At 41.2% G+C, this 16855-nt stretch overlaps 1 protein-coding gene across 1 annotated transcript in view; it reads left to right on the top strand.

Annotated features, from left to right (window-relative positions):
- The window catches only part of PUM1 (pumilio RNA binding family member 1), a 126079-nt gene that overhangs the window by 56754 nt on the left and 52470 nt on the right, over nucleotides 1-16855 (top strand). Inside the window, exons 6-7 of the mRNA XM_065421820.1 lie at nucleotides 3971-4137; nucleotides 7664-7934. Coding sequence (XP_065277892.1) covers nucleotides 3971-4137; nucleotides 7664-7934 — 438 coding nt within the window. The remainder of the gene's footprint in view (nucleotides 1-3970; nucleotides 4138-7663; nucleotides 7935-16855) is intronic.

The following is a 16855-nucleotide window of genomic DNA, read 5'->3' as shown; positions in this document are numbered from 1 at the left end:
AAACTGCCAAGAGGGGATAGCTCTAAAACTCCCAGACATCTACTAGCTGGGTTGATATAGGAGGGGTATGGTGGAGCATAGATGCCTCATCTATCATATCGGGTGTTGTACTCACTCCTTCTACTAGTTGTTCTGAGTTTCCCATCAGAACATAACTTCTGCACCCTTCTGGAGAACCTCATTCCTTAGAATCGTAGGACTGGAAGGGACCTTCAGAGGTCTTCTAGTCCAGTCCTCTGCATTCACAACAGGACTAAGTATTATCTAGACCATGCCTGACAGGTGTTCGGAGGTTTTTGAAAGCAGCTTATTCAATGACGGAGATTCCACATCCTCTCTAGGCAGTTTATTCCAGTGCTTAACCATCCTGACAGGAAGATTTTCCTCATGTCCAGCCTAAACTTCCCTTGCTGCAAATAAAGCCTGTTGTTTCTTGTCCTATCCTCCGTGGTTAACTAGAACAATTTTTCTCCCTCCTTGTAACAACCTTTTATGTACTTGAAAACTGTTACATGTCCCCCCTCACTCTTCCCTTCTCCAGACTAAACAAACCCATTTTTTTCAAACTACCCTCATAGGTCATTTTTGTTGCTCTTTTCTGGACTTTCTCCAGTTTGTCCCCATCTTTCCTGAAATATGGTGCCCAGAATGGGACACAATACTCCAGTTGAGTCTGTATCAGCGTCGAGTGGAGCGGAAGAATTATTTCTACTGTCTTGCTTACAACACTCCTGCTAATACATCCCAGAATGATGTTTGCTTTTTTTGCACCAGTGTTGCACTTTTGACTCTCATTTAGCTTGTGATCCATTATGATCCCCAGATCCCTTTCCGCAGTACTCCTTCCTAGACAGTTTTTTCCTATTTTGTATGTGTGCAACTGATTGTTCCTTCCTAAGCGGAGTACTTTGCAATTCTTTATTGAAATTTATCCTATTTACTTCTGATCATTTCTCCAGTTTGTCCAGATAATTTTGAATTTTAATCCTATCCTCCAAAGCACTTGCGACCCCTCCCAGCTTGGTATCATCCACAAACTTTATAAGTTTCTTTTTTGTCAGCACCTAATTAGTAGGTGCCTGGTAAATTTGTTGAGCCCTGGCAGTTAATAAGAAAGAAGTAGGGCTTGGATGCTAATAAGTGTTGAGAAATCTGAAAAATTTAAAGGAAGCAGGGAAACTGTTAACTAATCTAATTTTGGAGAATAGTCTAAGGGGTGTTTTATGATGAAATCAGGGTTTTTTTATACATGTCCTTATAATTCCAAATTAATAACTGCTACACCATAGTAAATTACATTCTATCTCTAAAGGAAAACTGCCCCAATATGATCAAAAGATAAGGTGGCCAAGGTAATAAGAACATAAATGTGGCCACACTGGGTCAGACCAAAGGTTCATCTAGCCCAGTATCCTGTCTTCCGACAGTGGCCAAAGCCAGGTGCCCCAGAGGGAGTGAACCTAACAGGTAAAGATCAAGTGATTCATCCCGTTGCGCATTCCCAGCTTCTGGCAAACAGAGGCTAGAGACACCATCCCTACACATCCTGGTTAATAGCCGTTGATGGACCTATCCTCCATGAACTTATCTAGTTCTTTTTTTAACCCTCTTTATAGTCTTGGCCTTCACAACATCCTCTGACAAAGAGTTCCACAGACCGACTGTGTGTTGTGTGAAAAAATACTTCCTTTTGTTTGTTTTAAACCTGCTGCCTATTAATTTCATTTGGTGACCCCTAGTTCTTGTGTTCTGAGAAGGAGTAAATAACACTTCCTTATTCACTTTCTCCACACCAGTCATGATTTTATAGACCTCAATCATATCACTCCTTAGTCGTCTCTTTTCCAAGCTGAAAAGTCCCAGTCTTATTCTCTCCTCATATGGCAGCCGTTCCGTACCCCTCATCATTTTTGTTGCCCTTTTCTGAACCTTTTTCAATTCCAATATATCTTTTTTGAGATGCGGCAACCAGATCTGCACGCAGTATTCAAGATGTCGGTGTACCATGGATTTATATAGAGGCGATAGGATTTTTTCTGTCTTATTATCTATCCCTTTCTTAAGGATTCCTAACGTTCTGTTCACTTTTTTGACTACCACTGCACATTGAGTGGACGTTTTCAGAGAACTATCCACAGTGACTCCAAGATCTCTTTCTTGAGTGGTAACAGCTACTTTAGACCCTCATCATTTTATATGTATAGTTGGGATTATGTTTTCCAATGTGCATTACTTTGCATTTATCAACATTGAATTTCATTTGCCATTTTGTTGCCTCTTCACCCAGTTTTGGGAGATCCCTTTGTAGCTCTTTGCATTCTGCCTGGGACTTAACTATTTTGAGTAATTTATATCATCTGCAAATTTTGCCACCTCACTGTTTACCCCTTTTTCTGCAATTCCACATTTTTCTGCAATTTCACATTTGAGTTCCTTCAGAACTCTTGGGTGAATACCATCTGGTCCTGGTGACTTATTACTGTTTAGTTTATCAATTTGTTTCAAATGTCCTCTAATGATACCTCAATCTGGGAAAGTTCCTCAGATTTGTCACCTAAAAAGAATGGCTCAGGTTTGGGAATCTCCCTCACATCCTCAGCCGTGAAGACAGATGCAAATATCCTTTATTGGACCAACTTCTGTTAGTGAGCGCGTCTCTCTCTCACCAACAGAAGTTGGTCCAATAAAGGATATTACTCACCCACCTTCTCTCTAATATCCCAGCACTGACCCTGCTACAACAACACTGCATATGCCAATAAGCTCAATGCACTATTATTAATGGGCAGAATAACTATCTATTATTGCCATATTTAAACTGTGAAATGAAGTTGAGAATGAGGCTCAGTCCTGAAACCGATAGGCTTGTTTGACGATCCTGTTTGGGTGAGTAAAGGTTGGAGGATTGGGCCCAATTTATATCCATAACTGAACTGGCATTTCCTAGTTTACTGGTGATGCTAATTAGTAAAAATGATGTTTTACTGAATGGTGGCATCAGAAGAACTTGACTTTCTAAACACAAAATGTCTAGTTCAAATATGAAACAAAGTTCTCCCAATAGATAATCTGTAGTAAGGCAGAATGGAAACTTATTATAGTTTTCATAGGGTTCAGGCACTACTTGTGTCACGCATGAACTACTTTTCCCTCATTTGTAGTAGTAGACTGTCAATGAATGCAGCTTTCTTTAGTGGAAAATATTTTCTCTGTGTGCTGCTTGAAGACATCGCTCCCTTCCTCACACACAAATATGTGAAACTGAAGTATGGCCCATTGCAAACACACAAGCATGAGACAGATTTCAGAGTGGTAGCCGTGTTAGTTTGTATCAGCAAAAACAATGAGGAATCCTTGTGGCACATTAGAGACTAACATTTATTTGGGCATAAGCTTTCGTTGACTAAAACCCACTTGCATCTGATGAAGTGGGTTTTAGCCCACGAAAGCTTATGCCCAAATAAATTTATAAGCATCAGAATAAGTAAAATTATGTCAATAGTCACACTGGGCAAAATTTTCAAAAGCATGCATCCCATTTTTCAAAAGTGACTTTAGGTTCTTAAAAGCCTAAGTCTTATTGAAAGTCAGTGTGACTTAAATTGCTAAATGCCTAAAGTCACTTTTGAAAATAGAATGTGAAGGCTCTTGAAAATGTTGCCCATTAAAGTAAATGTTTAAAGTGTTAACAAAATCAGGCACTGACTTACTACGTAGAGGAAACTATTAAATTGATTGTATATAATCTTATAAAATACACAAAGTAGACTTGGAAAGAAAAAAATACGCATTCCCTAACTGCTTGCAGTTATGATAATGTTAAATGTTACCTATTATTGTTACAAGTAAAAATGACTTTTTAAGATGACATGTCCCTTTAACTTTGTAATTTATTAAGGTAAAAATCCCCGGGGAGAAAAGTAAACTTGATCTCAAAATGAATACATTAAAATGGTCTATTTTTTTCCAGGGTCCAAGGGATGCAGAGAATGATGAAAATGATAAAGGTGATAAGAAAAATAAGGGCACATTTGATGGAGATAAATTAGGAGATCTAAAGGAGGAGGGAGATGTGATGGATAAGACCAATGGTTTGCCTGTACAAAATGGGATTGATGCAGATGTCAAAGATTTCAGGTATAAAGCTTTGTTACCTGTGAATTAGTTTGTGTTGCATTTAATTTTGTTGGAAATCCTGCAAGAGCACTGTCTTTTGTTCTGTCTGTACAGCACCTAGCACAATGGAGTCCTGATCCAATAAGAAGTCCTGTGGTGGCAATGCCAAAAAGACTTGAGAGAGATGACAGGGTATCTTGGGCATCTTTTCATGTGCAGAGGGAATCATCACAGAAGTTAGAGATGGAGAACACCTATTAGTTTTAGTCTGTCCATTGACCTGTGCAGGACTGGTTCCATACTATATATTTGTTTTTAAATATTTCATGCAACGGCATGAAAACGTCAGCTACTTCCCTGGGGGAGACTGTCCCTCGATATTGTCCTCGCTTGTGAGCCATAGTCTAACTTTTTAAATATTATATTTGTAGTTATGAAATCAGAATCTCCTGGAATCAGGGCCGTTAAACTGTGTGCTTGCTGCTGGATTGTTGCTGTATAATCACCTACTTACTATGCCATGTTCTCTGTCAAAAACAATGGAAACTGCTATAGAATAAAATAAAAAATTAGATGCTGTGAGAAATGCATCCATTTTTTAACAATTGATCGTATACCATTGGCCTTAAGAGTACTACGAACCATTCCACATTTCAATCCAGTCCTTGCATAATGCAATTTGAATATTATGAGAGGAGCTTTAGGGACATTTTAAGGGGTGATTTGTAGAGCAGCAGCATTAACTTGTTGGAATAATTACCTAGCAGCTCTGCAAAGAGGAGACACCTTTTGAAAAAATTCTAATTCTATCAGTTTTTGGCACCAAATGAAGTGTTCAGGAAGGAGGGTTCATTGAAGTAAGTCAGGTGGTGGATTAGGGATCTCCTTTTCTTGGATTCCTTATAACTACAAATGCAAGTCACAAAGTGAGCAAAATGAGGAGAAGCTTATTTGTAGGTGTCACGGAGTTCCCGGGCGATGCTCTGGAACTGCTCCCTTCGAAGCCAGTCAGGACTCTGGTGAAGTCTCCTCTCTGTGAGCAGACTGTCTTCAGGGCAAGCAGCTCACACGCCTTCCACCTTCCTGGGTCTGACCTTGGAGCATTCAGCACCCTCTGCCCCTCCGTGCGCTTCCCACAGCAAATCTGTCCAGGTGGGGTCCTGGGGAAGCCAGAGGGTCCTGCGCTCCCACTTCGCAGTCAGACGTGACTCTTAGCCAGCCAGTAAAACAGAGGTTTATTAGATGACAGGAACACGGTCTAAAACAGAGCTTGTAGGTACAGAGAACAGGACCCCTCAGCCAGGTCCATTTTGGGGGGCAGGTAGCCAGACAACCAAGTCTGCCCCTCACTCCATGTCCCCAGCCAGCCCCAAACTGACTCACCCTCCAGCCCCATCTCCTCTACTTTGTCCTTTTCCTGGGCCAGGAGGTCACCTGATTCCTTTGTTCTCCAACACCTTTAGCTATCACCTTGTAAGGGGGAAGGGCCCAGGCCATTAGTTGCCAGGAGACAGAGTGTCAGCCATTTATGCACACTGGCCCTTTGCTCTGCAACAATCACACCCCCTTATCCCACCACCTAGAGACTTAAGAAATGCATAGGGGAAACTGAGGCACCCCTACAGTATTCAGAGGAAACATTAAGAACGTCCCACTTTGTCACAGTAGGTCAAACATTTATGAATTATAAATTGAATATCAGCATCAGCATCTTAAAACAGGAGTGGAATTGCATACACATTTCACAGAAAATTGCTTTTCATAAATGGGGCAGGAGAACACTTCAGATTATATCAGTGGGCCTTTCATGAACCCACTTCTCTACAGGTGTTAGCAAATGTGTCCACTGATTGGATCTGCCAGGAGACTATTCTAATAGTGTGGGGAATCTCCAATTCCTATGTTAGCTCTCTGTCTTTGAGTGGTGATGTGTCATCACCGGAGAGCAGTCTTGTCCAAAAGATTTTCAACCAGTCACAGCTCCTTTTGCTTTTTTTGCTACCCAGTGAATTATTACAAACCTTTTCCAAATCTGATTTGATCAGCATCCAGCTAGAGTAGTTACAGTTTGAGAGGCTCTATAGAGCCTATCTCCAGTTCTCCTGGTCAGTATTTCAGTTCTGTGGTGTACAGCACCTATTTATAAAATATCCTTGTGGTGTTAATAGCTCAGATGATCTAAAAACTGATAATTGAGTGGGCCAGGGTCTGTGTTATGCTTAGGTGGCATAGCACATGAGGATTTATACCTCCAGGATTCTAGTTTGGTCTGGGGTTTGGCATGACTCTCGAAGTGCTCTATTTTATGCACCCTGCAGCGTCTCTCTCTAGAGCTGTTTGGCAGCCCAGAATAGTCAGATTTCACAGTGCTCCTGCACAACCCTCAAAGAGCGTGACGGGGCCATTTGGCCAGGCCTGCACTTGATGGTGTTCTGGTGGGCTGCTTATGTTGCTTTGGCACTCTAAAGGACCCACATTGGAGCCCAGAATCAAAGCCAACATTTGCTTTTGTTTTTCTCTCTCTATGCAGTTGTCTTTTTGCATTACGCTGAAAATAGAATGGCCAGTTTCACTTCTTTGCAGAATTGTAATGCTTGTGTTTGAGATCCTAATCTGAAGGAAGATGTTTTTATTATTGTGGAGGGTGAGAGAGAAGGGCTTCCTGTAGAAATGATAGGAAATGGTAGACAAATGTCTGTAGTATTATACAGGCTTTGAACAACCATTTTCTCTTTTTCACTTCCCCATTTCTAAATCTTGATTAAACTTGATTAAACTCAGTGTCAGGGTTAATTAAATTTACATTCTAAATTCTCATAATGTGACAAATTAGTTGCTTGGTAAAGAGGTCTCAGGTTTTGTTTCCCAAATGTGGCCTATTTAAAGTCCTGGAGTTTAAATGTGGGGATGGTTTTTAAAATTTTTCTGTTACTGACAATTGTTTATAGGCTATATTTTGATGTCTGTGCAGTAAGTGCAATTAGCTAACAAATATCATTCATTAAATTATATGATTAACATGTACTAAGATACTTAGGTATCAAATGGTTCTATATAAAATTATTTAAATACAACCATGCTAATTTCAATTCTGTTTGAAATGCATGCTGTTTGCCAAATGCAAAAATGACAGCATTGTTAGAAGGAAGGGTAAGCATCTAGGAAAGCATCCGAAACATTCTCCAATGTTTTTTAATTTTTTTTAATGGCTTAATTCATTGCAGTCAGATGTCTTCATCTGTACAGACCTTTAGATAAAATAAATATTAATATGACCTCCTTGCTTTCACTATCTGTAGGAGAGAAACCGTTTCAGAAGAAATATGTTGGTAGCATACTTGGATTGTATGCTTAACTTGACCACATTTAGCTGTTTCTTTCTAGAGCATTTGAGTTGAACAGTATCTGCCAGTAATTCCGGTTGGCACCAGGGTTGGCTGTTAGTGATGCTAAACGATATGACGTTAACATTGCCAATAAGATGTTGCCAGCTTATCTTTTTGAGCAGATACATTTTAGTGACATTTAACTTTTTCTTTTTGTTTAGCCGTACACCTGGGAACTGCCAGAACTCTGCTAACGAAGTGGATCTCCTGGGTCCAAACCAGAACGGATCCGAGGGTTTAGCCCAGCTGACTAGTACTAATGGTGCCAAGCCTGTGGAGGATTTCTCCAACATGGAATCCCAGAGTGTTCCCCTGGACCCCATGGAACATGTTGGCATGGAGCCTCTTCAGTTTGATTACTCGGGCACTCAAGTACCTGTGGACTCAGGAGCTGCAACTGTGGGACTCTTTGACTACAATTCTCAACAACAGGTAAACTATTCACACAGATATTGCACCTCTTTCCTTCCCCAACCCTTTCAGTAGTGGCATCTAACTCACTGGTTTGAGTTGCCCCAGAGGTACCATGTTACTTCGTTACTTGATTGGAGGCGCTGGCTCACTTAGCCTAACAGGAACATTGTTCAATAATGAGAGAGGTGATCTGTACAGGATTCTGCTAAAGTGAGCCAGGTGCAGGAGACTTATCTGATCAGTGGCAAACAGAAAATGGCAAAATAACACGTCTAAGTAGCATTAAGCACATTTAATATCAGTAGTTATAAAGCTGCACTGAGTTAAAATAGAAACCTACATGTTTGTTTTATTAGAGAAGGAAACAAGCTGCTGCTAAATTATTGTGGCTTCATACAACTGACATTTGAAAAAGCTGCTTTCAAATAACAGACCAACAAAGGCAAAGAAACTGACTGAAGTCTTCGGGTACATTTGTGCCTAGATGTTGCAACACTGGTTGGGGACCTCTGCAATACCAAATCACTCTAGGGTAATTGAAGAAAAGTGTGTCAGCATGAACTACGTTGCTTTTGCTTGATCGTGGATTAAGACAAAACGAGATCAGGATCCAGTGTAATTTTTGGGGATCTCCCCCATGACTTTTTTTCCCTCAGCCCGAAAGGGTTCCTTCACCTTCCCTTCTACCCAGGCAGCCCAGTCTGGTGCTTCCTGGACAGACTGGTCCTTGATCTACATTCTGGCCCCTTTTGAATGCTAGGCCTAGATTCAAGGATCCACTCTAAATCTGCTCTTGTTCGTGCAACAATCGTAAACTTTTGTTTCTTTTCTTTTGTTGGTATTAAAGCCCTCAAAAAAAAATGTTACAGCTTAAAACAAAAAAGTTGTCATGGCTGGCTGAAGAGCATGTGTTTAGTTGTCCATTCATAAAGCATGTGTTGGTATGCCTAGTAGACAGTGAAAGGTTGTACTTCTTGGTAACCCATATGCTGTATAGTCTAGTAGCCCATAATGTGATCTTGGTATTTGAAGTTTCTTTATACAAGATGTTTTTAGTTCAAGTACAAATTGGTATTAGTAAAACATATATTTAGTTTATAATTTAATAACTTGAAAATGACCAAACCAATTTTATTTTTTAAATGTTGTATTAATCTCTCGGGTAAAAGCTTTGATGCAAAGGATCACCTCAGAAAACATTTTTATAATGAAACTGACACACTTGAAAACCAGTGTTTGTAGTGGAAATATTCACACAGTCCTAACTGTGGGCCTGGAGCTTATTAAGATTAATTGTTTTTTAAGGTATGGTTATGGTCAGAAAGGTTACTGCAGAAATTTGACATCTGCTTAATTAGTGTTATACTCTCCTTCAATGTCTTGCATATAAAATCAAGTCAAATCAAGTTTTCTTTTTCTACAATCCTGCAAGCTCTGTTATGTGAAAATCAGGTATCGGTTTCTGTTTTGTACCTAACCACTGACAATAAAATTCTGGAAGCAGAGCCTCACTGGAGAGCTTGTTCTGCATGAAGCAAATGATAGTAGTTTTCTTTTCTGTGGCTAGATTAGATCTGCATAGATGGCAGTAAGATATTTTTTTTTAATGTAAACTAAGTAGATAACACCTACCTGAGGCAGCTTTGCCAGTTCAGAGAGCCTTTTTCCGAACGTATGCACTTTAATTATTTCACTGCTGAACTCTTTACCTCTCTTGCCATCACACCTTGACACACACACTACAGTTCTATACTGCCTTTTTAAACTACTTGGATATCACTGGAACATGAGGATGCACAAGCAAGCTAGACAACAGGTAGTATATATCCATTGAATATATCTGGTGCACTCAACTCAGCTACTCAGATCAAGGTAATGATATTGTGAATAACCAGATCAGAAACTCTCTGATGGGAACTAGTACTTTGATATTTCAGCCTTATTTTTGAGTTTTGATAGCAGCCTCATCTCTTTACTTACACCTGTAGTAACCTTATATTATACTATTTGAAAACATACACTATATTAATGTAGGGCTTTCATTATTGTGGCTCTTAATTCCAAATTGTAACTTTCCACTTCTTAACATATGTCAGTATAAAATGCAATACCCTTGGCTCAGAAGAACAGAGGAGGATTTACTTAATGGCTCCAGCAGCTAGTGTTTCCAGGGGTCTGTTCAAAAATAGTTTCTGGTGCTATTGTTTGCCAATTACACATTGTACTTTGGAGTAGAATATATTTCTAAGTAAAATTGGAAGCTATACCAAATGGCGCTTATGATTGTGTTTTGACCTGTAGTAAAATCTGGCTTACATTTAACTGTTTCCTGAAGGAAATAGATCTTGATCAACAGGACCTCATTTGCATAGCACCTTTTATAGGGCATCGGAAAAGATGCCACATACTTTGAAGGGATTACAAATCAGTGCGGCTAAAAGCAATATTAAGAAGGGAAAGTCTTAACCGTGCATAATCTGATTAGAAATGTCAGATGTTTATATTGCAAAAGAAACTGGATTACACAAATCTGAACTTTATAACATTGACATAATATAAGCTTCTGATGCCCCAGTTTTTTGCAAGTTTTTCTCCTATGACCTCTTGACGAGGTGTTATATGACACTAGCTTTATGTGTAGCTGAAACTCTGAGAGTTTTAGGATTTAAAACAGTATCTCAGACATATCAACAAACTTTGTTCAGACATGTCTTCGTCATGAGCTGTATCCTAGTATATGAATGTGACTTATATTAGGCTAAAATGTTATGTGCTTAAATATTTTTGTAGCTGAAGTACTATTTCTTAGATTCTCACTATTTTAATTGAAAAGGTAAAAATGAATCTTTTGTGGAAGGGGAAGGATACCCAAATGAATATCCGTGTCAGAGCCAAAACCAGCAGTAGATCAAGAGTATAAAAATACAGTTTAATTTAGGGTCAAGACTTGGTTATAATAAGCTTTTTGTTTGGGTTTTTCTCTTTCATCTTCTGTACCAATCCAGGTGTTTGGAGGTTCCTCACTGCCAACAGATGGAGACAATGCATTGAGACTTTATTAATACCTTCTGAATATATGGGGTTTGCTGGCTCTCAGAGCTCAGTTGTTTTTGTCTCAGCAGATGGAGTATCAGCTGGCTAAGAGAGACCTTAATAAAGCAGAGAATAGAGCAGGTCTTGGACGCCTACAGGAATTTCTAGTCATACAGCAGCCTCTGCAGCACTTCGTGGGGGACCACAAACTGCAGTTAGGATAGAAACATCCTTCCTCAAGATGTCCACAATGAGTGGAGTGAAGAGCCTGTGACCTATGCAGAACAGGGCGGAGTCTCTCCTCCAAAGACTGTTCGTATTGCCTTCACCAGGGACTGCTAAAGAGCCTTAATCTGCTTTCTTTAGGCGTGTCTCCTGGTGTCCCAACTGCTCCAAGGCCTCAAGCCCATCACCCCCATCCCTTCCAGAGTCTGCAATTGGACTCTCTTGGGTAGCCGTTGCCATCTCTGCCTCCCCTAATTGGACCCCTCTTGTAGGAACACTGCCTCTAGATCTGAAGCCCAGAGTGATGTTTGCTACTGCTCCTGTCTTTCCTACTCTTGCTTCCATAAACACTCACACATAGTGACAATAGAAATATGTATCTATAGCTACCTGAAAATGTCTTCTCTCTGATTAATAAGATCCATAGAGCCAGTACCATGCATATTTCCACCTGCTTGCAGTTCAGTGGCAGGATCAGAAGACCCTGCCTTCTGAAGTTTCCTCCAATTGAGAACTTCCACAGCCAGGATAATTCAAATCTACATTCTTAAATTACAGACTGTATTAAATGAAATTTGAGGAAAAAACAACAATCTCTCCAGAGAATGGTAAATTCTGCATAATGACAACAAACCCCAAATCCTTATTTCCATCTCTATTTGGGATCATCAGTTTGTCTCCTGGGTGGGCTGGATCTGTGGACTTTACTATCCAACGAAAGGACATTTTCAGGTAAGCATGGATAAATTTTCCTTTTCTTTGCACTGAGGTCCACAGATCTATTAAAATGAGATTTTCATAGCAGCGTGCCTCTGGGTGAAAAGCATGATCATTCTTTAAATATGGACATCCAAAACAAGATACTTTATAAATAATCTATCTCCTCCATCTTTCCCTGGGCACTAAGGCATGTAGAAGACTTCTTCCAAAAAGAAAGGAAATGGCATAGCTAAGATTGGATGACCAGTAAGCAGAACTTGGTGAACTTAAATAGTGATGGCCATGTGGCTCTCTCGCCAGTCTCAGTACAGGAGATGTGGCTTCTCTGCCCTATGATTGTCAGTGTTGCTAAGGACTGGAATTGGATGCTTAACTGAAGAGGGAATATTTCTTGAATTTACTTAAGGAGTGATTTGCTATGCCAGTTGAGAACTATCTGTCTGAATTAAAAGTATAATACTGGGTCTCATTAGAGAAAGCTTGTAACTTCAAATAAAAAAAACCCTCATGTGATTAGAGAGAGTAGTCTTTAGGAGGCCTACTCTAATGGATAGGAAGTACATCATCTCCTACGGGGGATGTGTCTGGGTAGTGCTGTAAGGAGCAGAAAGAGTTTCCGAGGTGGTGCTCTCTGAAATAAAGTTGATGCCCTAAGGAAGCATTTAATGTTGAGATTTGTACAAACTTCCTTTTCCTGGACATGCTGAGAACATTATACAACAGAGATTTGACCTTTATGCTTGGACACTCTTATTCACCCACAGTTAAACTCTCCTGGAGGATTTCCAGGCTGTTTCTTTGGTTTAACCTGGCAGTTAAATTATGGACACTTCCCCACCCAGTGGAATATGTTCTTTTTCTTCGTCCAAGTATTCATTTTAAACTTGTCTGGTCCTGGATGGAGGATTGGCTTTACGGTAACAGACCTCTGCGAGAGATATCCGAAGATCATAGAATCCTAGAATATCAGGGTTGGAAGGGACCTCAGGAGGTCATCTAGTCCAACCCCATGCTCAGAGCAGGACCAATTCCCAACTAAATCATCCCAGCCAGGGCTTTGTCAAGCCTGACCTTAAAAACCTCTAAGGAAGGAGATTCCACCACCTCCCTAGGGAACCCATTCCAGTGCTTCACCACCCTCCTAGTGAAAAAGTTTTTCCTAATATCCAACCTAAACCTCCCCCACTGCAACTTGAGACCATTACTCCTTGTTCTGTCCTCTGGTACCACTGAGAACAGTCTAGATCCATCCTCTTTGGAACCCCCTTTCAGGTAGTTGAAGGCAGCTATCAAATCCCCCCTCATTCTTCTCTTCTGCAGACTAAACAATCCTAGTTCCCTCAGCCTCTCCTCATAAGTCATGTGCTCCAGCCCCCTAATCATTTTTGTTGCCCTCCGCTGGACTCTTTCCAATTTTTCCACATCCTTCTTGTAGTGTGGGGCCCAAAACTGGACACAGTACTCCAGATGAGGCCTCACTAACGTCGAATAGAGGGGAATGATCACGTCTCTCGATCTGCTGACAATGCCCCTACTTATACAACCCAAAATGCCGTTAGCCTTCTTGGCAACAAGAGCACACTGTTGACTCAGAACCAGCTTCTCGTCCACTGTAACCCCTAGGTGCTTTTCTGCAGAACTGCTGCCTAGCCATTCGGTCCCTAGTCTGTAACAGTGAATGGGATTCTTCCGTCGTAAGTGCAGAACTCTGCACTTGTCCTTGTTGAACTTCATCAGGTTTCTTTTGGTTCAATTCTCTAATTTGTCTAGGTCCCTCTGTATCCTATCCCTACCCTCCAGCGTATCTACCACTCCTCCCAGTTTAGTGTCATCTGCAAACTTGCTGAGAGTGCAGTCCCCGCCATCCTCCAGATCATTAATGAAGATATTGAACAAAACCGACCCTTGGGGCACTCCGCTTCAAACCGGCTGCCAACTAGACATGGAGCCATTGATCACTACCCGTGCTAGGGTCATCAGACCTGAGAGCGTAGCCTCTTCTGTCAGAAAGGAATAAACAGTATCACTGCTCCTGCCCTCCTGTCTTTTGTATTGTCCTGGGGAGCAGTGGAAAAGGTGGGAATACATATATTAGGGACCGTGCCCAGCTTTGTAAGAGATTATTCAGCTCACCTCCTTCGTCCTGACACAGAGGCTGAAGAGCTCTTAATTTGCTGTTTCCAGATGAAAAGAGCTCACTCACCAGCCCACCAAATTGACTTATGATGAGAGAGAGATTTCTGGGTGTAGGAGCTGCTGTTCATCTCCCCCTAGGTGGGCAGTGTACAGAGAGATAGGAAACTTCTCGGTATGCAGGAGAGGAGAATCTCTCTAGTAGGGCTGATTGTGTTCTTCCCAGTTTTTATGAAAACCGCGTCAGCTTGATTGACTGTTGCAACCCGGACAGATCTGTGATCCATGGGAGGAGCCATGCTCTGAAACGTGAATGAATCGTGTTCTAGAGAGTGGGTGCTGTGCGTTCTCCGTCTGGAACCCATTCTCTGCACTGAATCAGAAAGCTTCCTTGAAATAAAGTTTGGAATCTTCCTCAACAAGTTCTGCAACAGACAAGGTATGAACCTGTCTGCAGCTGTGGGGGATGGAAAATAGCTCTAAGGAAATTCAGGAGGCAGCACATTGCCCTGCTCCCAGTGACTGATGGGTCAGATTCTGTCCCCAAGCTGCAAGCAGGCCGGAGTGCTCATTGTAACTGATCTGTGGGCCTCAGCACGAAGATTATACATCGTTATAAATTACTTTTTTATTTCAGATGAAGCAAACAGCCAACCAAAGTCACATCTCCACTTAAGAGCTGTGTGTGTGTGTGTGTGTGTGTGTGTGTGACTTGCTCATTGCCAAGCTAAAAGCAAGTTTGAGAACAGCATGACTGATGTGCTGTGCAAACAGGGAGAGAGCAAGGAATACATTGTTCCTTTCCTGCCACCCTTGTAAACACCCACCCAAACGCCTTCCACCAGACACTAGCTCCACCTTCCCTCACAGGGCAAGAGCTGAGAATCTGTAGAGTTAGCCAGCTGTTCTCTGAGACTTCGGCTGCATTTCAGTCCAAGCCCTGCTAGTTTGTATGTTTGTGAAAAATGTTTTTTAAGATATTTGAAGAGGAGGTCACTGACTACAATGATGGCCTTTCAAAAGGAAGCTCGTTGTAGTTAAAGCTGTAGAGAACAGACAAAAACTTTGGCCTTCTGCAGCGTACAACATACATTTAGCAGTTTCTGTCTCAGTTACACAAGGCAGTTTTAAGAAGCCAGATCATATTCCCTGGTAAAACAGCCACAGTTAATCTGGAAGGGATGCTTTAAGTGCACTTCCTTTGGTCAAGAGAGAGGACATAGGTACCTGGACACTGCTACCCACCTCCTTTAAGCAGTAATGAAGGTACACTTATCAGGCATCCCTGGACTTCGTAGGAGGAAGGCAACTCCATTCCTTTCATGCATGGGAACACGCAACATCAGATCAGTGCCTATTAGGCATCATGATCCATAGTTAGAGTTCAGTTTCAAAACTTACAGCAGTCTTGTTCCATCTAATTGTGCCAACCAAAGTAAATTAGTTTCAACCTGTATGCATCACCTTGAAGCTATTTCAGCATGAATAATTATGCCAGTAGCTGTCACTCTTTTCTATATGGATGACTTTGGGTCAAATTATAATGGACAGCGAGGACAGCCATTCCCAGATTGTGCTGGTTTCAGGAACCAGATGCCTAAATATTGAGTCGAGAGAAGTATGCAAACCTCGATGTAAATGTTAATACATCTGGGAGCCCAGCTAAGCACCAAGCAATAATGTTCTTAACTGGGAGACAGACAACACAAAGTATAACAGCAGATCTTTTCCGTGTTGTCATCAGCTGAACTGGGCTCAGTCTTCTCCAGATGTAAGAGCAGTCAGCTTGCTCTTCTCTGCTTTCACCATGCGTTCAAAAATAGCTCAATGAGATGCAGTTTGAGAATGTGCCTGCTGTCACATAGGTAAACTGACAAGGAGAAAGGATGTGGCCGAGGCAAACTAGCTGCTGATTGTACGAACAGAAAAAACACCCATCTAACATATCTGTTGTTCACCTAGCCAGAATGCAATACAGTGGACTGGCTAAACTGATCCCAAATATGTAAAGTAGAGTGGAAAATTGAGAGAGCTTTGGGTGGATTTGTTGTAGTGAAGGGGACCACAAGTAGATGTGATGACTACAGGAAGGTAGCGACACAAGGTATGTGGGGTAATACCTTTTATTGGACCAACTTTGTGTTTGGTGAAAGAGACAACAGAATGGTAGACAGCAAGATCATGGATGTAAGTTCTAGAGGTAAATACGCCCAGCACGCTGTCATACATTTTTCCACATTGGTCAATAAGGAGGGTGCTGCAGAGAGTTGGCAGATCCTTGGGAACCCTCATTCCCCCACACCTCTCTCAATTTCAGATTAATCAAGATGTCCTTGCTGCCTTGACCTCATGCTTGTCAACACCAATATGATCCACCTGCTAACTAGAGATGACTTATTGGCACAAAGACCCTACTTGATATGAAGATCCAGATCTCTTTAGGCTTAGGTCATCACAGTTGAGAAGATGCGTCTTGGAAGAAAGGGCTTTTGAGTAAAGGTTATCACAGGCATATGTTCTACATCCACCCATGATTATAGGATCTGGAGAACATTGTGTGATTGATTGAATATGGATTTGATGTGCTTCTCCATAGCCAGCATCCTGGAGTTGCTTCGGAATGGTCTAGCCTTAGGAATGAGCACCAGCATCTTACAGGTGCATTCATCAGCCTTCAGGAGACACGGATGTACTTTACACTGAGATGTAGCCAGATTTTAGTATAGTGGTTGACAAAAGCCAAAACTTGTATTTAGATGACTTCTTCCTTTTTGGATCTAAAATATTGTACAAAATTTACATCCTGTTCCTTAGTTTGGACCTATAGA

This window comes from Emys orbicularis, chromosome 23 (assembly GCF_028017835.1).
Source record: "Emys orbicularis isolate rEmyOrb1 chromosome 23, rEmyOrb1.hap1, whole genome shotgun sequence".
Classification (NCBI taxonomy): Eukaryota; Metazoa; Chordata; order Testudines; family Emydidae; genus Emys; species Emys orbicularis.
The sequence above is the reverse complement of the archived record's forward strand: the minus strand, read 5'-3'. Positions and strand labels throughout refer to the sequence as shown.